This window comes from Triticum urartu, chromosome 5A (assembly GCF_056163025.1).
Source record: "Triticum urartu cultivar PI428250 chromosome 5A, HENAU_Tu73, whole genome shotgun sequence".
Lineage (NCBI taxonomy): Eukaryota > Viridiplantae > Streptophyta > Magnoliopsida > Poales > Poaceae > Triticum > Triticum urartu.
Window position 1 is genome coordinate 463,926,609 of NC_141877.1, and position 25,767 is coordinate 463,952,375.

At 45.0% G+C, this 25,767-nt stretch overlaps 4 protein-coding genes and 1 pseudogene across 13 annotated transcripts; 2 read left to right on the forward strand and 3 right to left on the reverse strand.

Annotated features, from left to right (window-relative positions):
• Nucleotides 1–649: 649 nt before the first annotated feature.
• Nucleotides 650–3,232, forward strand: LOC125509690 (tonoplast dicarboxylate transporter). Its single transcript, XM_048674714.2, has 6 exons — nt 650–1,222; nt 1,311–1,797; nt 1,956–1,999; nt 2,084–2,179; nt 2,268–2,778; nt 2,958–3,232. Exons 1-6 carry the CDS (start codon nt 767–769, stop codon nt 2,990–2,992), a joined length of 1,629 nt encoding a protein of 542 aa, XP_048530671.1. The 5' UTR covers nt 650–766; the 3' UTR covers nt 2,993–3,232.
• A 6,501-nt stretch (nt 3,233–9,733) lies between these two features.
• Nucleotides 9,734–20,760, forward strand: LOC125509691 (hydroxyphenylpyruvate reductase pseudogene; annotated as a pseudogene). Of its 9 annotated transcripts, none has more exons than XR_015604956.1 (4): nt 9,734–10,029; nt 10,160–12,667; nt 13,561–13,627; nt 19,062–19,742. The product of XR_015604956.1 is annotated as a hydroxyphenylpyruvate reductase pseudogene, transcript variant X9 (transcript). The 9 variants fall into 9 exon arrangements; XR_015604955.1 differs by having other exon boundaries at nt 9,740–10,289; nt 10,798–12,667; XR_015604953.1 differs by lacking the exon at nt 9,734–10,029 and adding an exon at nt 20,280–20,760 and having other exon boundaries at nt 12,044–12,686; nt 19,062–19,097.
• On the reverse strand, nt 13,634–16,034 carry LOC147971966 (uncharacterized). The gene has a single exon (XM_087526472.1). The coding sequence runs from the start codon at nt 15,326–15,328 to the stop codon at nt 13,991–13,993; it is 1,338 nt and encodes a 445-aa protein (XP_087382598.1). The 5' UTR covers nt 15,329–16,034; the 3' UTR covers nt 13,634–13,990.
• On the reverse strand, nt 15,353–17,046 carry LOC147971967 (uncharacterized). Its single transcript, XM_087524186.1, has 4 exons — nt 16,984–17,046; nt 16,568–16,894; nt 16,381–16,452; nt 15,353–16,297 (listed from the first exon to the last, which is right to left on the reverse strand). Exons 1-4 carry the CDS (start codon nt 17,044–17,046, stop codon nt 15,353–15,355), a joined length of 1,407 nt encoding a protein of 468 aa, XP_087380312.1.
• Nucleotides 17,345–19,728, reverse strand: LOC147971968 (uncharacterized). The gene is made up of 7 exons (XM_087524187.1): nt 19,713–19,728; nt 19,452–19,643; nt 19,044–19,253; nt 18,822–18,923; nt 18,680–18,748; nt 18,515–18,592; nt 17,345–18,443 (listed from the first exon to the last, which is right to left on the reverse strand). The coding sequence occupies exons 1-7, from the start codon at nt 19,726–19,728 to the stop codon at nt 17,395–17,397; spliced, it is 1,716 nt and encodes a 571-aa protein (XP_087380313.1). The 3' UTR covers nt 17,345–17,394.
• Nucleotides 20,761–25,767: the final 5,007 nt, after the last annotated feature.

Here is a 25,767-nt window from a genome sequence, read left to right on the forward strand (position 1 = left end):
TGCTCGGTCGTGTTGACCGTTGAGTATGTCGACGTGTCTGGCGGCTGGATAAGAGCGCGCGCGCCGTGCAGCTCCATGCCCGTCGCCGTCAGCGTCGGGGGCTCGGACGGCCGACCGCCGCCAGGTCGCCACGTCCGACCACCAACCGCGGCCAGCTCTTGGGCTGCCCATGAGCTGGTTCCACGGGGGGCGCGATCGTACGTGGCACGGGCCAGGGGTGCACGTCAGCGTCCACGGCCGCCCCGGCAGGAGCGGTTCTAGCCCCGCGATCGTGCCTATCTGGACGCCACATCGATCCACATGCGTCAATCATTACTGCAATCTTTCTGAAGTAGAAGTGTTGTTTGAGCGGTGTGGAACTTCGATTTGGGGATAGCCATGAAAATGGTCACGCAGGACAAGTAATTCGAGTAGTATGTATTTCTGTATGTATCTGACGTGGCGGCGTGATACGACTTGTCAGAGCTGAAGCTTCTCTCGCCCGGTCGCTCGGACACTTGGACCTGCCGCTTGCATGCATTATTTGCTTTCGTTTTCGAACTTGTCTGGCCATGCATTTTTCAACACAGTAAAAATCACGAGGCGAACTCGCGTGCCAAGTTTCCAGTCGAACAGCAGTGTCGTGTTCCCGCGCCTATAAGAACATCCAAACTTTTTGGACACCACATCACACCTCAAGAAGCAACCAAGAACGCGCGCGGCTGGCTGCAGATCATCGACGGCGGAAGGAAAGCAACCCATAACGATCTCTTCTATCCGACCGGCCATGGACCCGCGGTGCGGCGGCCACTGGGAGAGCTCCTCGGAGGACGTGACGAGGTCGCTGCTGCCCCTGCACGACATCACGGCGGACGGCGACGCCCGCCGCTCCTCCTGCCCGCCGCTCGTCGCGTCGCTGCTCGCCAACGGGTACCTGTCGATCGCGGCCGGCCCGCTGGCCGCCGCGCTGATCTGCGCGCTCGTCGACCTGGGCCCCGAGCACGCCGCGGCGCGCAACATGCTGGGCGTGCTGGCGTGGGTGTTCATCTGGTGGATCACCGACGCCGTGCCGCTGGCCGTCGCGTCCATGGCGCCGCTCTTCCTCTTCCCCGTCTTCGGCGTCTCCTCCGCCGACGCCGTCGCCAAGTCCTACATGGACGACGTCATCTCCCTCGTCCTCGGCAGCTTCATCCTCGCCCTCGCCATCGAGCACTACAACATCCACCGCCGCCTGGCGCTCAACGTACGCACGTTCATCATGGAGTAGCACCGCGCGACTGACTGATTCTTTCACACTAGTACTGTACTGACATCGTGCGGCGGGCGCGCAGATCACGTCGCTCTTCTGCGGGGACCCGGTGAAGCCGGCGCTGCTGCTGCTGGGCATCTGCGGCACCACCATGTTCATCAGCATGTGGATCCACAACACGCCCTGCACCGTCATGATGATGCCCGTGGCCACGGGGATCCTGCAGAGGCTCCCCGGCGACGCGGCCGCCGGCGCCGACGCGCGCGAGTTCAGGCGCTTCTCCAAGGCGGTGGTGCTCGGCGTCGTGTACGCTTCGGCGATCGGCGGGATGGCCACGCTGACGGGAACGGGCGCCAACATCATCCTGGTGGGGATGTGGTCCACCTACTTCCCGGAGCAGGAGCCCATCACCTTCAGCTCCTGGATGTCCTTCGGCCTCCCCATGTCGCTCCTGCTCTTCGCCGCGCTCTGGGCCACGCTCTGCCTCATGTACTGCTCCAGCAACACCGGCACGGCGCTCTCCGCTTACCTTGACCGCACCCATCTCAGGAGGGAGCTCAGCTTGCTTGGTACGTCATCTTTCTTGCTCTCTCTCTCTCTCTCTGTCTCTCTCTGCACTTTGAATTTTGGACGAACTCTTGGTCAAACATTTGGACTGTTGGCAACCGTTCAAGTTTGATTCCAGCGTTTAGTTATCTGATCGGGATCTTCATTCAATTGGTGCCAGGTCCAATGGCTTTTGCAGAGAAGATGGTTCTTGCCGTTTTCGGGGTAAGTTTGTACATTTTCAATCAGTAAAAAGTTCAATGTTATTGCAGCAGAACTGAATGGATCAATGGCTGCTGATTCACGCAGGGCCTGATTGTCCTGTGGATGACGAGGAGCATCACAGACGACATCCCCGGGTGGTCCGTCCTCTTCCACGGCAATGTCGGCGATGGAACGGTCACTGTAAGCATCGCGCAAACTTCCGATCAATCCTCAGGAACAAGCTGTCACACGAGCTCACGGCACACCTATATACCTGGGCGCAATGCAGATCATGATGGCGACGCTGCTCTTCATAATCCCGAGCGGCAAGAGCGACGGCGAGAAGCTCATGGACTGGGCCAAGTGCCGGAGGCTGCAGTGGCACATCGTCCTCCTCCTCGGCGCGGGGTTCGCCATCGCCGACGGCTTCAAGACGAGCGGCCTGACGGACATCCTCGCCGGGTGGCTGGGATTCCTGCGGGGCGCGCCGGCGCTGGCCGTCGCGCCCGTAGCGTGCGTCTTCAGCGGCCTCATCACCGAGTTTACCTCCGACGACGCCACCACCACGCTGGTGCTGCCGCTGCTGGCGGAGCTGGGCAGGAGCATCGGCGTGCACCCGCTGCTGCTCATGGTGCCCGGCGCCGTCGGCGCGCAGCTCTCCTACCTGCTGCCCACCGGGTCGCCCGGCAACTCCGTCGGCTTCAGCACCGGGTACGTCACCATCAAGGACATGGTGGTCACCGGCATGCCCATCAAGATCGTCGGCGTTGCCGCTCTCACGCTCCTGCTGCCAACGCTAGGTAATTTTACTGCTTGCTTATTACAGCTCCTGCGCATCCAGGAATTCAGATTCTGGAATAAGATAATCTACAGAGCTACTCCCTCTGTCTCATAATATAAGAATGTTTTCAACACTAGTGAAGTACTTTCTACTCTTGCTTTGTTACTGAATCCTGGTTCTTCCCTTGATTTGATGCAGGTGTTGCGGTTTTTGGCATGGATCAGAAGGTATAGGAACGTACTACCGAAAATTCAGTTGGATTTTTTGAACATTTCAATTTGTAGACCGTAGGTCACTAGTAGTATCTAGTAGGAGGATATTGAGGTTGTTGTACAGTGTATAGTCAGTGTCATTGCCTCATGAAGGATATGGGGTGGTCATATTCTTTTCTGTATCTATATTATCTAATTTGTATCGAGCGGTTCCATTTCCATGTGAATATACTGAAATCATCTGGTGCACATTTTCTGAAACCACAAGGGAGAGTTGGGATGTACATCACCGGCAAACTGTAATTGGGTTGGGAATGGCCAGATGTCAGTCGTTTGAAAAATGAATTTGGATCGATGCGTTTCAACCGTTGAATGGAAAATAAACGACAGATTGCTTCTTCTACCTTCATACGTCTTCTTCTTACACCCTCTAAATGTGACACCGGCTGAACCGCCGCCTCGCCCTCCCCGGGGCCACCCCCACCGTCGGTCTTCCCGCGCCCCCGGCCATCCCTCTAGGCCCCTCCTGCATCGGTCGAGTTTTTTCTCTGGCGAAGCCCCACACCACCGTCCCCATCCTAAACTTTAAGATAGATAGTGGGGTAGCCCTCCAGCGAGCCCCTTCCCTCTCTTTTATCCCCTCCGGCCTTTCTCTGACGAATTTCTTCGGGAATCTCAAGATCGACTGACCCATTAGTTAAAGTCAGTCGATTGACATTTAGCTAATGTGAATTGGGTTATATATAAGCAGCTCCATGACCATGATGATGATAAGCATATGAGGAGCAGGATAGTATGATTGCCACTCCATAACCAATTGCATGATGAATAGCAAGCCGCAGAACGTCCCAAGCATTGCCTTTATTATTGACACATTTCCCTGTCATCTTATCACTCTCGGTGATGATGGACAAGAACATTCGACACGACATCCTGCTGCATTAAGCTGGTAGTAGTAGTTGATAAGAATGATCTCCTCAGAAAAAGATACAACAGCAATACTAATCCCATCCCCTCGGCAAGGGAACACCTGCTGATCGACAAGAATGGGTTTTGTGGGTAGCAAAATGGTTGAAACCCCGGAATGGGTCGGGCCTCTCACGAAAGTAAAACCATGACTCTCGCGGAAGAAAAAAGAAGAAGAAAAAATGCGGGTTTTTTCGTTTCCGAGGAGGCACGGTCGTGACTCTCGTGAAAGAACACCCGTGCCTCTCGCGGAAACAAAACTGTGACTCTTGCGAAAGGAAAAAATTAGAAAACACGTTTTTAAAAATGTTTGTAACACTTTTTTTAAATTGTAACATTCAAGACAAATCTTCATGTCATTTTTAAAAATGTTTGTAACACTTACAAATGTTCACATTTCCTTTGAAAATAAAATGCTCAATGAGTACTTTAGAAATGCTCAATGTGCATTTCACGAATGTTCAGTGTGTATTTCGAAACTATTCTACGTGTATCAAAAAAATATTGAACATGTATTTGAAAAACATTTAATATGTATTCAGAAATGCCGGCATGTATTCAGAAAACTAGACATGTGTTTAGAAAAGGAAAAAAAGAATAGAAAAAAGGAAAATCGAAAGAAAATAGATAAAACACATAGAAAACATGCAAAAGGAGAGAAACGGTTAGAACCTTCCTAAAACCGGCGAAAAATTTGTTAAACCGCTCCCCGGCAGATTTCAAAACCAGACGTTATTGGACCGACACACAACGGGAGCGCTAGTTGTTGCTGCGGGGACAAACTATCACATTCATAAGCCAGCTAGCCACCGATTCATCACATTGCTTGTACTAAGTATGGTTATGGTCATGGAGCGAGAGAGGATTGATCGTTGATCAAGCTACTTACCAATCGCCCTCTTCGATTCACATGATTTCTAGAACACGGGAGTAGAAAAAACACAGAAATATAGTGTCATTCTAGTAGCATTGGCCATTTTCCATAGGTTCCTCCACATTTTATCAATTGGTAATGCTAGAGACATAAATAATCATGGATAGTTATAAGGATAGTATCCTTCAATTTAGGATAAGATAATCTGTATTAGTCTCTAATCAGAATAGTGTCTTGCTAGTGAGGGGCCTCTACAATACTATGTGCTTTGAATGTTAGTTTGAATATTCTCCAAACTGTTGTTAATCAATGTCCTTTCTTCTATTTTTTTGGTATTAATGTGTGTCCCTCTCGACAGATAAAATCATATATTTTTAAGTAGGTGGACGATATGTTTTTCGGTCAAGCTGGTCAACTGCACCAAAAAGGAACGTCGGTAACTAACATACACGACTAGTTATGCACTCAGATTTGCTATGAAAAATACTTATATCTCCTTATATTTTAATACTCCGCCAATTCTAAAATATATTTTATGAAATCTCCCATGAGTATATTTTGATCGTTAATCTTTTGTATGAACATGTAACAACAATGCAATTGCCTTAGATCACTCGTTGTCACTAAACAAAAGAAATGCTTATGTCACTTAGCAACTGATGTTCCCGTTGTGCACCTTTTTATGCTTTGTATGTTTGAACACAAGGCTTCTGTTTCATAGTAAATACAATTTCACATACTTATGATACAACACCTTGTCCAGAAGTCCAATTCTTAGATTTTAGTATTTATTATAGGTAATTTAAATGGTTTTGGACAAATCTAATAGCACAATTACTATCAGCCAAATATGAATAATATTTTATTGGAAACAAAATAACGAATTATGATTGCATACTTTCTAGAATATTGTGTATTCCAGATATCTACATGTGCATACAAATATATATGAAAAGGTTCAGCAACTTGAAACATAACTCTTGCTTGGTGTTCCAAATCATTTCATTTATATTTTAAATAACAGTAGGAATTATTTCATAATAGAATTTACCCCCAAAACAAATTCCTTTAATGCCATTTTCAAACTCTGAGTTGCCTCTGTTGCACTAAAACTAATTCAAACAATTTTTTACTAAAGTAGGAAATCAATGTTGACTAAATTTTTTAAGTGCTCTTCCTAAAAATCACTAAAGTAGGAAATCTTTAACATAATGTACCCCGCAGCTTTGTTCAATTGGTACAGTCAACAGTGGGTTTCGTTTAATTGATCAGGAGTAGGAGATCTTGGTGTTAGACCAAAAATTCAGTTATGTCGTCGTCCAAAAATTGCTAATCTGATGTCACAGTAGCCACTATCTACCACGCACCATACAGAAGCACATCAGGCAACCGAACTAGCAGCAGCAGCCAATTCACACTAGCAGGATCATTGGCTGTACCAACAAAATCACACTAAGCATTGACAGTACCAACAACATTGTCAGCACCATACAAAATTGTTTCACACTAGAGCAGTTCACACTAGAGCAGTACACACGAGAGAGGAGACAGAGAGACGAGGAACTCACCGGCGTCAGGCGGTGAGGGCGGGGCGGAGTCGGGGGACGGCGGCGCCGGCGGCGAGGCGTGGAGGGGTCGGAGTTGGAGGAGGGAGACAGCCGGCGGCGCGCTTGGGTGGGGTGGGGGAAAACCTAACAGAGGGGCCGAGCGAGCGTGAGAGAGAGAGGGGCCAAAAATTCAGTGCTTCTTCAGAGAAGGGGAGAGGAGGTCAAGGACGACGACGATGGCGGCGTAGCAGCGGGTGGGGCGGCGGCGGGTGGGGCAGGAGGCCGAAGGCGATGGACGGGCGGAGGAGGAGGGGGGCTTACGGGTGGAGGAGACCGGGCGGCGGCGTAGTGGGTCGGCGGCGAGGACCGAGACGGCGAGGCGGGGCGCGGGGGTCGTCGGAGCGGGTGTGGAGCGAGAGGGAGAAGTGGAGGGAGGGACGAAGGAATTGGGCGAATTAGCTAGGGGGAAGATTACTAATGGCGCACCTCCTGACGGTGCGCCATTAGCTAGGAGAAAAAAACTTAGTAATGACGCACACTAGTAATGGCGCACTGTCTACATGATGCGCCATTAGTATGTTTGAAAAAAAAATATTACTAATGGTGCATCATGTATCTGGTACGTCATTAATGTCTTCCACCCTAATAGCGCACCTGCACATGGTGCGTCACTACTATATTGTAATGACGCAGCACATGTCAGATGCGTCATTAGTATTCATTTCATCTATAGCCCTTTTTCTAGCAGCGAAGGATAAAACACGCGCTAATGACGCCCTGCTCCAGTTTACCTGCAGCCGATGGACGGAAACTCGGCAGAGTGATCCGTAGCCACCCACGGACTCTCGTTCCAAGCTGCCGTGTGCAGTTCGCAGAGTTGCAGAGGTGATGAGATCCTTTGGGCTTTGCCACCCCCACCCGGTACTACGTACGTAGCCAAGTTGTTCGCTGTTGATTTGGCCTGTGCGTGCGTGCGGTCGCCTCCGCTCCGGTGATGTGTTGTGGTTCCGGGCGCGCGACGACCCGCGGCAGGCCGCATCCGGCCGGCGTAGTCCGGTCCAGCCGTCCAGGAGGTTGCGATTCGGACTTGTCGTACGTAACGTCGCCCGAGTTATTGTACCGACGATCGGGCCGACGTCGACCGCTAGCGGTGCCGACCGGCGAGCTGGATCCTTGAGCAGGAGCAGACCACCGACGTGCCATGCGCCTGGCGTCGTGGAGGCATCCTAAAACTCACACGTACAGCTCCTGTAGAAGCATTGATCGAGCTTCTGTTTCCATCTTGTCGACGCGCCTGCAAAGACATACCAGGCGTTGGGTTCGAATTGAAGCCCGGACAGGGGATACCTGCACTGCGTCTACGTGACAGGATAAGGCGGCACTCGCGCATGCATCAGTCGCTACCATAGCCCCGGATCGTGGCAACTGGGCATGACAGCGGCACACCAAATCAATCACTGAATATTCAGTGCACGTGTACGGATCATGTGTACATGTTCATGCTACTACTCCTACTACTAGTTGAACAGATCAAGGCGTGAAGCTCCTAGCGTGTACGGATCAGCATTGGTGCAACAAGAGAAAGACAGCTCGTTGGATCGGTTGCTGATGATACGACGGCAGCTGGATACTCGCGAGACGCTACGCGACGTGATTCGCCGGTACAGTTCGGCTTGCTGATCGCAGCTCCTACCGCCTGAAAGAAGAAAGATTCGACGAGCCCCAATACAAACACGGGAATCCCAGCGAGATGCCGACGGGCTAAGCGAGCCGGCCTGCCCCGGCGGTGGCGCGACGGGCCGCCCCGGCGAGAGCGGTCGCGTCTTGCCCGGATCAGCCAGCTCCAGGTAACGCACGCACTTGACGGTTGCATCCCGGGGAGGCGCCACCCGCCATTGCGGGCGTGCATTGACAGGGAAACGAGATCGATTTTTACCCTTCTCACGTTCCCCCCGGCGGCCGGGCCCGTCCGATCAAGAGGCCGCCGGCGCCGAGGGTCACGGCGGCGGCAGGACCTGTCACGGGGAGAAATTTCTGCGCGGGGCACGTCATGGCGTGCGCGGCAAATGTACAAAATTGCTCGATCGTGTTGACCGTTGAGTATGTCGACATGTCTGGCCTCCCTGGATAAGAACTGCATGCCCGTCGCCGTCAGCGTCGGGGGCTCGGGCGGCCGGCGGCCGGCAGGTCGCCACGTCCGACCACCAACCGCGGCCACCTCTTGGGCTGCTCATGAGCTGGTTCCGTGGGGGGCGCGAACGTGGCACGGGCCAGTGACGGGGTGGCATCATCGCCGCCAGCGTTCAGCCAGGGGTGCACGTCAGCGTCCACGCCCGCCCCGGCAGGAGTCTTATCCGGTTCTCGCCCGGCGATCGTGCCTATCTGGACGCCACATCGATCGACAGCGTTACATGCGTCAATCATTACTAGCACACGTTTTTTAACCAGTGGTGCTTCTATATTTTTTGGAAGATCGGTACGATCTTTTTGAAGTTTTTTTAGTGGTATGGGGTTTTGATTTGAGGATAGCCATGAAAACGGTCACGTGGGATTAGGGATGAAAATGGAGTGGAAACTTTCCGTTTGTCCGGAGCAAAAATGGAAACGGAGAGGAAATATGAAAACGGAAACGGAAATTTGCAAAACGGAAGTGGAAATGGAATTTTTTATGCGGAAACGGGAACAAAAACAAAACAATGTTTTTCGGTGAAACATGCATGAAAACGAAACTTTCAGTTTCCATGGATATAGAATTTTTATTTTTATTATAGACCTATAGCTGCTTTACAGTGACACAATTAGTAGAATGGATCTAAGGCCCAACTTCTACTACCACACATGTACTCAACTTGACCCTATATGCAATTGTCCGATACTACTACAATACTACGTGAAGTTGCTAAGATGATATTATTTTGTAGCCATGTTAACAACTTATTAAATTTGTTTGGTTTTCTGTGTATTTCTTTGTGATTCAAGGGTTTTAAAGTTTCGATCAATGCCTATCTCTGTTTACATATCCGATTTGTATTCGCTCTGTGTCCGTTTCTGGTAGTATCTGTTTCCATATTCATTTTCGGAATTTCTGTATTCTGTGAAAACAAATATGATAGCACCCAATTTCGTTCGCTCCCCCCCCCCCCCCCCCCCACACACACACACACAAAAAAAAAATTTGAGATTGAATCTTTTTTCCTCCATCCTTTTTTCCTTGGCAGAATCAAATTGACCATTTATCTAGTGTGGATCTAATTGTGGAGTGTCTTTTATCGGGCACTCGGCGGCAAACACATCATTTGCCTAGTGCCACATATAAAATGGTAGGCAAAGCCATGGCCCGTGTCTCTTCTCGTTGCAAGTAACGATGTTGTGACAGAGTTTGCTGAGTACCGTCTGCTCGGGTCTTGTCATCCAACTTGTTACCCCGTCCGCCAATCATTAGCATGTTACGCGGCGTATAAAGGGAAAAGTTGCATGCAACAATAAATGAGAGCTTCTAAACGCGTCCGCGGACATATAAGGGTCTAAATTAGCCCAGACCGACCTACGCATGGGGAGAAGACCTTTCCGATCAGCTCGCTCGCTCGGCTCATGCACGATGGTCATGTCGTGCGGCTACGCGTATATTCCTCACCCGCTCCAGACTACTAGCTGCGTGCGTCACCAAGTAGGTACGTCCTAGCTGGAGGTAGTCCTCTCCTCCACTTTGTGCGTCTTCGTCAACGTACGAATCGAATTCTTTACCAACTTCACCAAAGTACTTGCACATGCCAAGCACATATCTATTCCCTAACCGCCCAGGTAACCTTCATCATCATCGTCATCATCGATTCATATGGGATGGCCTGAGCCAGATGAGATTGTCTCATTATGCATAAAGCTCTCGGATCATGGGCGGCGGTGATGGGTGTGTGCCATGCAAGGACCATTGGTAGGAGTTTATTTTTTTGGTAAAGATTGTCACTTCTTTTCACGAGCCAACGATTCTAACCACTCCTAACAAACGAGACCCAACCTTTGGTTTAATTGGTTGAAAGTTAATGAAAAATGGACCCCATTAGACTTTAGCTTTTTTTTGAAGAATTGAATATTTTCAACCCTTTTCCAAATCGGCAGAAATAGAAATAGCATTATCACATGTATGTTAATACTTGACTTCAAGAAAAAACATTCTTTACCAAGGCTATATAATAGTATTATTGGCCCCAAGAAGCAAGATTGATACCAAGTCATGTTCAACTGTTTCAAAGAAATTCGAAAATTCATATATGGACAGAACGAAAAACACGAGTAAGCCCTGATGGAAATTCAAGATAAATCCCTAAGGAAATGTTGTAGGTTTACCTCTCCTCTTTAAAATTAACCGTACCTTTGTGAAACTTTATTGGTTCAAGTTTTGCGATGAATGTGTTCATATCTCTCACTTTGACCAATGGTAGGAGGGGTAAGGAGTGTTGACGGAGGATGGCACACAACTTATGAGGCGTGAGGGCGGCTACTGGACAAGGAGGAGGGTAGGCATGGCTACCCTGGGTCGGGCCGAGTCTGTGGGAGGGAGTGCGAAAAGAGGAAGTGGGCTCCGGGGTGGGGCAGGGTCGGATGTGGCCGCGTGGAGTTGCATGACACACCCACAGAACTTTAGGCATCAGACCTAGGGATGCCAAAAAGAATTTGTGCTCCACGACTTGCTTGAGAGCTCGGACGACCCGCCAAATTAATATTGTGTTCTTTAAAATAGCCACCAATAGATCGAGAGTTTCCTTCTACCCCAATTTTTATATTCTGTCCTTCGATCGTACGCCCTCGCGTCCAACCTGCTCAAACCCAACGGCGCACAAATATGCCCCCCTCCCCCCCCACGCTATTCTTCTTCAACGCTAATCCACCCTCTCCCCCGCGTCTCTCTTGCAACCCTAGCTCCGCCTTGCCTTCCTGACTGATGGCCCATCTTGACATATTTATGATCTTGCCGATGCCTCCCAAAATATATCATGCCCCGCTGGGATTGTCCTCTATGAAACTTCGCGTTTGAATAGAATTTCTCGCAAAAATATGCTCTTATGTTGTAGCTATCTTAGAAAACACACCTCATTCCGCGTTTGTTCATTATTTATTACTAGTAAGCATGCACGTGCAATGCACGTATATTATAAAATAATAAAGTATCGTCATACAATGAAAAGTATGCCTATTCAGAAGTGCAGGACAAAAAATCTCACGTGAATCATAAAATTTAACATCCAAAGACCAAAAGATTAACAAATTGAAAGAAGTCGACTTCAAAAAACAAATATGAAAGAATCTTATACTCGCTCCGATTCAAATTAGTTGTCGTTCAAACTAATATACATGGTAGGGAGTAATCTGTTTATAAAACTATCAAAATAATCATGAGAATTTTTTCTAAAGTCTTCTGACTATGTAAAAAAATACTCTCTTCGTTTCGAATTACTCGTTATAGAAATGGATGTATTTAGATGTATTCGGAACGAAGGGAGTAGCACGTACATAGTCAAACAGGACATGTGAGTTAAGAAAACGAATTAGACAACGTCCCACTCTAATAACATGAACCAAATGACCGAAAAGGCTATTTTGATATAATAATAATAATAATAATAATAATAATAATAATAATAATAATAATAATAATAATAAAAGAATAAGAAAGTGGACAGCGCCGGACGTTGTATCTGTATTACTTTTTGTTGAGCGGCTTATTTGTGTACTGTATTCCTTTTTTTATTGAGAATATGTACTGTATTCCTTTAATCAAAGTGAAACGCTATCGATCCACCTGAAAAAAAAGCTATCCATCGGGAAAAAATCTGGACACGCCCACTCCGCCCACTCTCCCTCCCTCTCAGTTCTGCTGGCCTTATCTCTTCTATCTTCTATTTGTCTCCCCACCGCTGCCGTCCATGGACCTCCCGTCGATTACGGCGATGGAGTCCCTGGGCGTGCTGCTGCTGCACCCCATGAACGGCTACCTGGAGCAGGAGCTGGACCGCGTCTTCCGCTTCTGGGACTCCCCTCCAGACGGGGGCGCCGAGTTCCTCCGTGCGGTCGTCGGCAACGCCGGATACAACGCCGACGCCGCGTTCATCGATGCGTTGCCGTCCCTCGAGAACGTTGCGTCCTCCGTGGGGATCGACCGCGTCGACCTCACCAAGTGCCGCGAGCGCGGGATCCATGCTCACTGACATGCTCACCGACGCCGTCGGCCTCGTCATCTCGGCGGTAAGGAAGATCACGCATGGTGACCGCTATGTGCGCGCCGGCTTGTGGAAGGCCAAGAGGGACTACACGGTACACACTCACCACGCGGGTTGGTTTTAGATGCTTGCTCTTTGACTTCCGTTCATATTTTTTTTCTATCCAACTATTGAGTGCATTATTTAGTGATACTCATTTTATAATTGCCCAATTCGTTTCACGATACCTTGTGTCTATTATTTAAATGAAAAATGATCGACGATTTCTTGCATTTGGGCCTTTTGGATAGAAATCATGAATCTCATGGTGTATTCTTAGTTTTCTTACATATACTGAAGACAGTTCATCTGTCCACTATGTCTGCTGTGTTTGCACTATGAACGACCCAGGCAATTAGAACTTCAGAACCAAGGCACCAGTATTCTGATCCTTGCCTCAGTACTTTCCTTATTTATCATCTGGGAGGAATAGTCGGAGCCAGATAAATAAGGTTCATGTATTGCAATCAAAACTGCACATACAGCTAATAAAATCAACTGATAGTGTAATATTCCTATGAGTAGCAGCAATGATATCTTTTGCTATATCTAAACAGGTCTTTGTGTTATGAATATAGACCATATTAAAGATCTGATGCTTACTTTACTGTTAAACATAGACAAGAGGCTAGCAAATGATTGAAATGTCATTCTGCTTCAAGTTAGAAAATGCTAAAGTAGTTTTTTTTTGCGAAATAAATGCTAAAGTAGTTAAGGGGCTAAAACTCAGATTTATTATAATGGATAAACAATTCCCATGGTTTAATTTACAACTCCACACATTTCACGTTAAGAATGAAGCTGGTCTCCATGATTTCAGTGATGTCTCCAGATAAGAAATTTGGAATGCTAACAAGAGATAAACACGCACATAGCAATTAAAGTGATTTTATTCCTGCCATCTTATATTTAAGCACACTGCTCACTTGTGATGTTTTGCTATTGTAGGTTAACATGATGCATGAGTAGTCTCGTGACGAAGACCTTTAACTATGATGTCATCTACTCTCATTTGGTACGTGCATATGCATACTTTTATTATAAATTGCGGAGACATTTCCTCTTTGATGCTTATATAGTTCGGTCTGATCAAAACCTGCAAATGAAAAAGAAATGTTAGATCTAAAAGTAGTCATAAATACAACACCATCCAAAAAATAATGGAATAACGCACCTGCCTCATCTCTCTAAAACATCTCTGTAGACAATGTTCTTGGTGCTTTTCCCGGATTTGTCAACCTCCTTGTTTGGCTTGGCCAAAATCCGTGTCGTCTCTCTTGACACTCCCCTCGACAATGCAACATATAGCTGACCATGTGAGAATACAGGCTCGGGAAGGTAAATACCGATGTTTGGGATGGTCTGACCCTGTGCCTTGTTAATTGTCATCGCAAAACTCAGGCGGATGGGAACTGCTTTCTCTTAAGTTTGAAGGGAAGTGAGCTGTCCTCTGAGGGCGACATAGGGATCCTAGGTATGAACACCCTCTTTCCAGCATGCTGACCACCAACAATCTCCGCATCAATTGCATATCCTGGAAGGCTCTAATCATAAGCCATGTTCCGTTGCATAGACCATTATGAGGGTCGAGGTTCCGGAGCAGAATGACTGGACAGTTGACCTTTAATCTCAAAACATGCGGTGGCAAACCATTTGGTGTGATCGACTTCAGAAAATCAATTGTGTAATTATTCTGCAAGTCATCCTCGATTGAGTCAAAGCTATGGTATAACTTTTCTTCGCCTGGAAACCTAGAGATCATCTTGTCATTGAGGTCATCCACATGATCGTTCTTGGTCGATAGAATTGCACGTGCGCTCATGTACTCTCTTGATCTAGCATTAGCATGCAGCGATGGAAATACATCTTCAATGAGCTTGTTAATAGCTTTTTCATCATCGGTATAGCCAATCACAATGTCGTCAGGGAGACGCACATAGTCGTCGCCTATTGTCTCTTCTGTTCCATTACCGATCCTTAGGAGGTATTCAGAGAACCAAGGATCAGCCTGTGCCCGCATATTGCGCGTGAGGTGTATCTTGCGGGTCTTCTCCCACAAATAGGATCTCAGGAGTGTAGCATCCGTGATCTGTGCTCTTGTCCCACGTGTGACAACAGGAAGGACTTGCCGAAAATCCCCACCAAAGACGACAACCTTTCCCCCAAATGGCAAAGGACACTCCATTATATCCTGGAGCGATCTATCAAGCGTCTCAACTGCTTGACGTTTTGTCATAGCGACTTCATCCCAAATTATCAAGGACGCCTGTTTAAGCAACTCTGCTGTACCACTCTGCTTTGTAAAACTACACATGCTGTTGTCAGTGAGCTTAATTGGAATTTTGAACCTGGAGTGCGCAGTCCGTCCTCCTGGCATTATCGACGCCGCTATACCTGATGTAGCAGTTGCGATTGCTATTTGGCCCACGGAACGCACCTTTGCAAGCAAGGCCTTGCACAAGTATGTCTTCCCAGTGCCTCCTGGACCATCAACAAAGAATATCTGGCTTTTTTGGTTCATCACATGATCCATTATGTCATTAAAACCAGCCAACTGCTCATTGTTCAAACTGTTAAATAGATCTAGATGTTCTTTGTCCACTGTGACTTGCCTCTCCTCTGTTACTTCTTTGTACTCAGAGTCATAAGAATCATTGGTCTCAACCAGATCCGGAAGTCCATAGTTTCTAATATCCTTTCCCATGGATTGTAACATATCCCTAATATCTCTAAGGACTATCTACTCAAGTGTTGCCTCATCGGATTGATTACGACGGTAATCCTCAGACATTGATGCTAGATGTTTGTCCCACATCTGTCGGATTTCTGTTGCCTCACAGAATACCAGTATAGTCGCAAACAACCGTCTCAGGGCATAAGGCATCTGAAATGTGGCTGCCTCCGTCATGCAATCATCAAGAGTCCTATCGTGCTCAATGAGGCCTAAGTGCTCGCATGCCTCCCTGAAGGAATTGCATGGCTTGCCATTTACTGTTTTTAAATCATCAAATGAAGTGGCACCTCGGACATGACTTAGGAGCACACGCAAGTAGTACCTCTCTCCTTCAGCAGGGTGTGCATACACAAGTCTTCCAATCTGTGATCTCTTACTTTTTCTATTCTGCCAACTCTTATTTCCAGCTATCCATCTATAATGTTCTGGAAACTCTCTGTACAGCCATTTCCGTGCTTCTGGAAACTTCTGGTTCATCCGAAAGTACTCGATAAGCATGGACTTGGAAGAAGATGGCCGAGCGACAACATCTTCCAGATTTTCACACGCTTTAAATGCAACCGTATGCATGTTTGGCAAATGAAGCTGGAGCTGTAGCACAGATGGACTGACACCAAACATTTTAAAATCGAAAATCCTATAAATAGCTTCTGGAGGAGATACATAGCGTGCATCCCTATACTGTCGGATTTCATTGATGATTCCACCTTCATTGATGATATCCTGCTCGAATGCAAATGATGTTCGATCATGCCCTTTGTAGATGTACTTGAACAAGTACTTGACTGCCTTAATGCTCGAGCATGCTTCGACATTAATGTGGCAGTTGTATGTCATAAGTAGATAAGGGTTGTAAGGGACTACCCATCTATTGTCCAAATCAGCTCCTCTGATCCGAACCCTCTGCCCGTCGTCCCTCCTTCTATATATGGGATATGAGTCTTTCCCTTGCTGTGTGGCATCGCAAAAATCCCGCGGTTAATGAAATCGACACTGTCCCTCAATCATGCAAGGACAACTTTTTTTGAGCTCACCACAAGGTCCGTGTAGCATGTGTTTGACGACCAGATCATGTAGAACGGGGTGTTTCTCTTTGTCAGGTATCTCTGCAGATATCACCCGATCATAGTCATCTGGGGTCGCTAACTTGCTTTTTGCTTTCATGATTAGAAGTATATGCTCATGAGGGAGGCCTCGTTTCTGAAACTCCGTGACATGTACATAAGCTGCTACTTCTCCGAAATGCTTACCCTTAGTCAGTAAGTCCATCATATGTCGTTGTTTAGCTCTGTATACTCTTGCCACCAGGTCTGGACGGTCCTGTGGCAGTTGTCCAGGCAACAGTTCCTCTGTTATCTCCACCCAATAGGGATTGCAAGTCATCGTAATAAAATAATCTGGTTTGCCCCACCGCTGGACAATTGCCATTGCATCCAGGAATCTCCGCTGCATGTCGCGATCACCACCAGGAAATGTACGTGGAAGCACGATTCTTTTGCCAATCCGATCACCGCGTGACTCACCAGCAACAACGGTATCAACAAGACCCTGTAGTAGTAACCAATGTTACAGAAAAACATGGAACATGTATATTGTCGTTGCATTATAATGTGTTAGAATAAACACAAGCACGTTACCTGGTAGAGGTCGGCGCGTATAACCTTCTGATTTTCTGGCTTCGAGTACCAGTCAAGCCTCATAGACTCAATCTTGATATACATGTCAACAACCCACTGTTGGAAAAGGCGCCCCCCGAACAAGATGATGTTTAAAAGTTTCTTCCTGACCTGCAGCTTGAAGCAGTAGTACTCCCTTGCACTAACAAATTTCCTGGATTGTGTTGCATTCACCTCATTGTCACCAAAATCCTCATGTGGGTTATCATCGTTGTCCTCTACAGATTGACAACATAAATATCAGTGTGCTGGCTGGACTCATAATGATTGACACAATAAGAATTGAAGAATAAGAAATGATGACCGATACCTGCAGGTAAATCAGTGGCATGATCTTCATGTGCTACAAAATTCCCAACTTGTTCGCTTTCTCTAATCAAGTTTTCCTCTGATAGATAGATGAAAACATAAGTTTACAATAATAATAGCAAGCCTAACCCTTGTTAATGAACACATACCTGTATGTATATCAATGTCTTGGTTTCCTTGTGGTGTAGTATTATCCGATGAATGATGGGTCCTGTCATCGGGGGGACCAACATATGGCATCCAACGATTCCAACCAATCTCCCCACGTGGGAAGAATAGGGGATAAGAAAACGGGTCATAGCACCCATAGTATGCTCTAATATAGAGGGGCCGTTCTCCTTTTTTTCCATGCACGACAACACTCCTGTCAAAGCAATTTTGTGGGTCACTCCCTTCAACCCATATCGCTGCCACCTGAGAAGCCGTTGGGGCATTGTACCTTCGTTGATCCAGCTTGATATCCGTGTTTAGTGAGATCCTATACTCATCTAGATTTGGAACAGACCCAAGGCTCTTGAAAACTTGCGCATAAGGGTTAGGCTCTAGTATTCGCAGAATCTTCCGTATGAGATCTATCTTAAGGTCTGGAGATCTCTTAGCCTTGTGAACTAAGTTTTCATCTTTATCATAAATATAGAGTTGGAAATGTCGAGGGCCATTATCAGCCGGCACCAGATCATCAAGAGCGTGGTACAACCCGCCACACGCACGAAAAGTATATACTCCAGTTCCTGCCGCATTGCTGACTCGGCGATCAAGGGTGACTCCTAAACTTGTGAATGAGAAGTGCGAGTTGAAATATCGTATATGCTCTCTGAAATATTTAGCATCCTCATCAGCTTGACATGTAAACAACCGTTTCAACTCTTCTGAAACCTCTGGAGTAAATATACTGACTTTTCCTTTTCTGCAACAAAATGCTGGCCCCTCGAATGGAAACCGCAAAGCCCCACAGTGAAGGCAGTCTGCAACCTTTTTTAGGACATGGTGCTTTGTAGGTAGGTTTCGGTATATGAATTCATCAATCACTGCTACAGGTCCTGCTTGTGCATTCTGGCGTCCAAGCTGGTACGACTCAAAAGCAACATCTAGCACAGAAGGACAGTAGGTATTAAATTATCACTCAATACAACTAAAGTGTGCACTTGAGGGTGCTAAGTTGGAAAATACATAATGGACATACCCTGATCTATAAATATTATAGCTTCTTCATCAGGATCATGGTATGCGGCTTCTCCATTCTGCAGTGGCTCCATGTAATCTAGTACGCAATATGTTGGTCAAATATAAATTCCTCAAATTTATGGATGAAGCCATTCAAATGGGAACGACAGTATATATAATGTACCTTGAAAATTGGTTTGTTGAACATGAGGCTCAAATATTCCATATGGATCAGCTGTCTGGTCGTTGCCCACTATGGAAAATCATAAGATCAGTACAACATAACAATATAGGTGTTCTAGTAGACGTAGGGTCGGCAAAACTACCTTGCAGATTTTGAGTGTTTTGAGCAGTCTCTGTTGTTGGTTCTACTCCTCGCCTATCATTAGCCATGGACTTTTGAGGTTGATTGGAGGCATTAAGAGGCTCTATACATTAAAAATGAAAGAGAACCCAGATTACGGTAAACACGCTTGCACTATAAGTAATATTGATGCGTGATTATAGTAATATTGTTCCTTACACTGTACAAATGCCTAATGATATACCTGGTGCAATATCTGCAGTGACATTGGAAATTGTTTGCGTTTCATGACCAAGAGGTACAACAACAGCTCTCAGTCTCCCTGCAATTTCTACCATCTGATATGCATCATTCCTATGCAACCAATTGGATTCATCAATGTTTCCTAAAATATTGTCCTCGTGAGGAGGGATCCCTTCATGTGATTGGGATGAAGTTGGCATGTTTGATAAGCCTGCAAGAAATTTGGTGTCACCACATCAGTGCATATATTAATATACTCCATCCGTCCTAAAATAAGTGTCTCAACTTTGTACTAACTTTAGTGCAAAGTTGTATTTAAGTTGAGACACTTATGTTGGGACGGAGGGAGTATCTCTTAATAATATGCGAGATAATAAAAGGAAATGACTATTTGATGGTAGCACACAACCTGCAAATGATATTGTTTGTAGCTGGCTGACACCCGATTGTCCTGTAGCTGGTGTGCGTGACACATTGTCAACACTGTTAACGGTGGCAATAGATGTCTTTGACTGTTCACGGGATTGGCGTTTTCTTAATATTTCATCCCTGTTCTGTGCATACCGCTCCCTGTCCCTTTGCCTCCTTAACTCTTTAGGGTCTACATAGATGCAAAAAGCTAATTAGCTTCAACAGTTAGGGGCATATGTAATGCGTTGATTGTCATTACCAATGGATGTGGACATCGGTGTTTGTGTTTCATCTTTCTGGGCACCGGTCCCTGTAGAAGCCTGAGACAATTTTTTCTGACCGTAGGCTTGACGTTGTCTTTGTAATATGTCATCCCTATTTTGTGAATACCGTTCCCTTTCCAGTTGCCTCTTTTGCTCCATATGATCTACATCTATGATACATTATAGTTATAATTCAGAGTCTCAAAATGTTACCTGAACAACAGAACATAAGCCAACAGTACAAGGTTATTTTTACTTTGGGTCATGGCCAGGGGTGTATGTGGCACACTTTGCTGGTCATTAGGCAGCGCTTTTGGAGTCCTGTTATTTTGGCGTGCATCACGACGCCGTTTGAGAATGGCATCTTTATTTCGTGCATAGTATTCTCTGTCCCGCTGCCTCTTCAATTCCTTAGGGTCTGTATAAATACAAACAGAAAGTTAGCGCATAAACAATAACAGTGTTCATCATTCAAGAAATACCAACGTGGTGAGCTTCCCTTCCCTTCCCCTCTCCTCTCCTCTCCCCCACATCTCTCTGGATGTTGCCTAATTAAGTTTCAGAATTCAGATGGTCTGGATGCTGCCTAAGTTTCAGAATTCAGATGGCATGGCGTTTTGGATCATATTTTGGCTGTGATGGAGTTTGTCGAGTGTCGCCTGGCACCTGGCAGGGTCTTGTCGTCCAACTTGTTGGCCCGAACGCCGATCATTTGCATGAGAAAACTCTGTTTGTGCGTGTGAGCGCATCACTGTTTTGGTACACTTTTGCATGACTGAAACACAACCAAATTGCGTGTGTGTGTGCGCGCGCGCGCGTGCGCGCAACTATGCATCCATTGGATGTATGCATGCATCACATCTTTGCACGTTTTGGTGCTTCAGTTTTGGATGACATGACGTTTTGGTTCAGTTTTGGCTCACCATGTTTGAATCAGATTAATATATACTACGTATTTACAAGATTTGAATTGCAGCTGAAACTCCCTGTACTAGGAACAAATAAGTTCACCGCAATACTAGATGATTGTTACTATGTATGTTGTCACAGATTTTCCGTTCATCTACCAGTTTAACATGAGCTGCTGAGGTTTTGTCTCATGGAAAAAGGACCAAATGTTGGCCTATCTACTGTTCTGCTGATAGAATTTCTATACCCCTGCAGTAACTTTGATTCGAATGTTTGTTTCTGTTTAAACATGCTCTGGTAAAATTTCTGTAAATAACAAAGTATTTTACACTCTGCGGTCCTGACAACTTACTTACGAACAACATGGTTACCCTGACCCAGTGAAAAAGTTTTAGAAGTATATCCCGGTAATTTTTGTGTGAAAATAGCATAATAATATACATATCACATACCTAATAACTTACATACAAATACCACAATAACTATTGACCCGCGAAAAAGCTGTCGAATACCATGATTATTTCTGTGTAACTAACATGATAATTTACGTGTTGTAAACCTAAATAAATTTCACAAACACCATGCTAGCTTTTTGACTGAGGAGATTTTTCGCTAAAACATACCTTCATAACTCAAGTGTAAAGAACATGGTATTTTGCGCACCGTGGACCTGATAACTATGAACACATAGTGAATTACAAAATTAAAAGCAGACCTAGATAATTTCTTTTTTAAATAGCATTATAATATATGCACCACCGAGTAACTTACATACAAACAACACCTTATCTTTTTGACCTAGGGGAAAAAGTTATTGAGAACATATCATGATAACTTCTGTGCAAATAGCGTGGCAAAATGTGCACCACATGCGTGATAAGTTAGTTTATGTGTAAATAACATTTTAATATAGGTACCGCATACCTGGTAACATATGTACAACACATCACAGTAACTTTTTGACTCGAGGAAAGTCAGTTGTTAAAAAATATATGTCTGATAACTTTTCATATAAATAACATGATAATACACACACCATAGATCTCATAACTAACGTATGAACACCATAATAACATTGAACTCAGGGTAGATTGTTGAATGTTTTTTACCCAATAACCTCGGCAACTTCTGCATAAATAGCATGGTAATATACATCGCAGACCAGATAACTTAGGCACAAATATCGTGATAACTTTGAATTGGAGAAAAAAGTTTTTGAAAAATAGCTCGTTAACTTCTGCGTAAAATAAGATTGTAATTTGCATACCACAAACATGATAACTTAGGTACAAACACAATAGTCGTTGAATACACGCCCCTGATAATTTATGTATAAATAGCATGGTAATATACTCACCGCAGACCTGATAACTTAGGTACAAACACCGCGGTAAACTTAGTCCCTAGAAAAAAGGTATAGAAAACATAAACCCGATGATTTTTTTTATAAATATCATGATAATATACGCATCGTGGACCTGATAATTTAGGTACGAAATATGTGGTAACTTTAACCCGGGGGAAAAAGTTATTGAAAATGTATCTCCTGTAACTTATATGTAAATAGTACGGTAATATACACACCACATGCCTGGTAATCTATGTACAAACACCATGGGAGATACCTCCTCGATAACTTATGTGTAAATTGCATGGTACTATATACACTGTAGACTTGATAACCCATGTACAAACACTAACTTCTGAAAGGCGAGATTGTTGAAAACATAACCAGTATGCATAACACACATGTGGCAACTTACTAATTTCTAATAATTTCAAAGGTCTAGTTTCAAAGGTCTCGTCGCGACGAAAACATAACCAGGCATGGTAATTTCTAATTCCTGACCCAAAAAAAGTCATCGGAACAAACATAACAAGGGATCTAGTTTCAAAGGTCTCGTCGCGACGAAATTTTTATATGAAAAAATATTAAATTGGAGTGACAGTTTGAGTTACATAATATTTTGAATTATGAATTATGAATTCTGTTGAAATCTTTGCTGATATCAGCAGTTTATCCTCACATGCATGAATGCATACTTAAATCAATCAGACAAGGTGTTCTCCTTATCCCGCACTTTGTTCACCAGGCGCACCCCCTACCTTTGCTCACCATGCACAACCTCGAGAAAAGAGAGGGGTAAACTAGTTGTTCGGTTCTGTTGCTACATATAAAACAATTGCTAGGTGTCTCTGTCCTTTAAAATTTTAATTCTACAATGTAAAAATTGTTTGCATATTTATAAAAATATTTTGTACCAATAAGAACAATGTACGTGACATCTAAGAAAATGTTCACTTGTTTCAAAATCATATTAATGACATTTCAAAAATATACAATGTACAAATATATTTTGTATCATTGAAAAAATGTTCAATATGCATTTGAAAGAAGAACATTCAACGCTTATTCGAAAATGTATTTGAAAAATATTTAACATGTATCAAAAAATGCTCCGGGTGTCAAAAAGTATATACCGTGTATTTAAAGAGCAGACGTGTATTAGCAAAATAAAATAAAAAACAGAGATAACCAATAAAAAGAAGGAAAAGAGAACCAAAAAATCCAATGAAAATTAACATAGAAAACACATAAAGGAGAAACTGAAAACGCATGGAAGTTTCTCAAACAGGTTTCAACCATAAGCTTCCTAAAACCACTCCTCAGAAATTCACACTGGCCTGGACCAGTTGGGGATCTTCTAGGCGAGACAGAGTACCATCTCGCAATAGCCATGATATAGATATGATGTCACGCCCCATACACGGGCGAAGAAGTATGTACGTAGCCATCAGCTAGGCCTCAACGACCCAACCCATCTGGGCCATCGACCGTTTTACTTACCATACCATAATTAATCTGTGCTCAATCCCTAGTTATTTCTTTTAAAATAGTAGCTTTCCTTTTTCTGTCGGCAGAATGCTTCCTCAACCGTTTCTTTCGCATCGATCATGTCTCTCCATCGATTTTTTGTCCTACCATTTTATTGTCTCACGGCGTTCTTTGTCTGCACCTTACCCGTATGCTAACCAATCATCTTAATTAACTTCTATATCTATATTCTAACAATAAAAGGGCTATTGCTTCAGATAGTACGCTATCGAAATTGCCTTCAAAATTGTAAAATATTACACATTGATGCCACCTATAAGTGAAAAAAAAATCACACAGGGAGAAGACACAACGCGCCTATTTGGGCCGGCCCATGTCTGGGAGGACAGTTGTCTTTAATTTTGTTTTATATTTTCGTTATTTTTTTGTCTCTGTTTTTTCTGCATTAAATAATTTGAGACTTCAAAAAGATTTGAAAATTAAAAAAATGAGAATTTGTAAATAAAATATTTAACAATTCATAAATGTTTATGGAATCAGAAATTGTTCGAGATTTTTAGAAAATAAGTTAGTGCATTAAAATTTTTAACGTAGTTGAACAGAATTTTGTCAATTGAAAAAATGTTCATGAATTGAAAAATATCTTAAAACATCAAAAACTGTTCATGACTAACAAATTTGTTTATTGATTCATAAATGTGTGCTGATTCAAAAAATGATCATCCATTTCAAACAATGTTAGTTAAATAAAAAATGTCCGTGAATTTAAAAAATAGTTCCATGAATTTCCAAAAAAATGGTCGTCAATTCTAGTGATGCTTGGCTATTCAATAAAAATATTTTATCACAAACATGATTTGATAAAAAATTATTTACACGATGTCATTAATATGCACATGTAAATCATGAGCTAACGTACTAGAATATTTATATCCCGTTGCAACACACGTGCATTCTCTTAGTCTCAAAAAAGAAAGTTGATAAGAAATTTTATCATATTTCCCATCAATAAAACAAATTGCCATATTTTATGGCATCAACCCTAATATTCATCATTCCCGCAAAAAAAAAACCCTAATATTCATCAGACAGGGGGCAATGCGCTCGAGCTCGAACGGAGTTATTGCCTCGCCAGCGGTGGGCAAAACCACCAGCCGGGGTGGTCAAATTAAATGTGGATGGCTCCTTCATCCCCGCGACAGGGGCGGCGGGCGCCGGAATGATACTAAGAGACTGGATGGGCCAGATAATTTTCTCGTCTTGCCGCGTCCTCCATCGCTGTAGTTCGGCCCTAGAAGCTGAGATGAGCGCATGTCTGGAAGGAATTAATCTGGCGATGCAGTGGAGTGCACATCAGTTTGTGGTGGAGTCTGATTCAGCAGAGCTCGTTGCTATGGTTAATAGTCCCAGCCGGGATGGCTCTGCTCTCTGCCAGCTTGTGGGTGAGATCAAGCATCGTATGGCTTCAGACCGGTGTACAAGCCTGAAAAAGATACCCCGAGCCCAGAACCATGCGAGCCACCTGCTTGCAAAATTCGGCCGTGAAGAGAATCGTACTGTGGTATGGTTAGGAGCAGGTCCTGAATCTATTCAAGACCTCATCCTCAGGGATTGTAACATTTCTTATACTTAATTAATACAATCCCCTTTACCCCGCAAAAAAAAAGCGGTGGATGTCGATTTGGAGTAGCGGTTCGGCGGTTCCCATGCCTGTTTGCCCGCGCAGCGGCGCGCTCTACAACCTTCACGTAGTGCCCCGCTCCAGGCTGCAGCACAGCAGATGTGCATTTCATATACTCTGAATCGTGGAGCACGCCCACTGTTCCCGGGACGGGCGGATCATCAGATCGTTCCGAGGTCTACGGATCAGCTGGGTCGACCTTCTTCAATCTCCATTCATCAAACAGCATGGGTTGTCATGTGCTCCTTGCACGTACAGCATGCCAAACTGATTGCCAGGACCAAATTAAGGGACTGAAAATCATTCCCTGGTTCGAAGTCCAGTTGTGAGTCCCCCCACCTCGCAACAACGAAAAAAGGTCCAGTTGTCGGTCGACATTGCTTGAGTATCTGGATTCTAGAACATCTCTCGCTCCCAAGTCAAAGCTGATCGGCACTCGATTGATAGAACGTAGCACAATAATTTCCCACTTGCCATGACTAACGCCGCCCCCGGTTCTACGGATACGCGCGCGGCCGGAGAATACGTACGTACGTGTAGTACGTGGGGATCACTTCACAGCACAGTGCGTCGGCGCGGACAGGAGCGCGCGGTCGCCTTCGGATCGGAGGCCGGGAGCGGGAGG

Excerpts from the sequence above, each read along its gene's own strand:
- LOC147971967 (XM_087524186.1), bottom strand. The coding sequence starts at position 17,046 with ATGAGGCTTGACTGGTACTCGAAGCCAGAAAATCAGAAGGTTATACGC. Across the intron at positions 16,895-16,983 it reads TACGCGCCGACCTCTACCAG|GGTCTTGTTGATACCGTTGT; the intron begins GTAACGTGCTTG and ends TTACTACTACAG. Across the intron at positions 16,298-16,380 it reads CATGCTACACGGACCTTGTG|CAAGGGAAAGACTCATATCC; the intron begins GTGAGCTCAAAA and ends GATGCCACACAG.
- LOC147971966 (XM_087526472.1), bottom strand. The coding sequence starts at position 15,328 with ATGTTACAATCCATGGGAAAGGATATTAGAAACTATGGACTTCCGGAT.
- LOC125509690 (XM_048674714.2), top strand. The coding sequence starts at position 767 with ATGGACCCGCGGTGCGGCGGCCACTGGGAGAGCTCCTCGGAGGACGTG. Across the intron at positions 1,223-1,310 it reads ACCGCCGCCTGGCGCTCAAC|ATCACGTCGCTCTTCTGCGG; the intron begins GTACGCACGTTC and ends GCGGGCGCGCAG. Across the intron at positions 2,779-2,957 it reads GCTCCTGCTGCCAACGCTAG|GTGTTGCGGTTTTTGGCATG; the intron begins GTAATTTTACTG and ends GATTTGATGCAG.
- LOC147971968 (XM_087524187.1), bottom strand. Across the intron at positions 18,593-18,679 it reads TCAACAAACCAATTTTCAAG|ATTACATGGAGCCACTGCAG; the intron begins GTACATTATATA and ends ATTGCGTACTAG. Across the intron at positions 18,444-18,514 it reads TATAATATTTATAGATCAGG|ATACCTACTGTCCTTCTGTG; the intron begins GTATGTCCATTA and ends AGTGATAATTTA.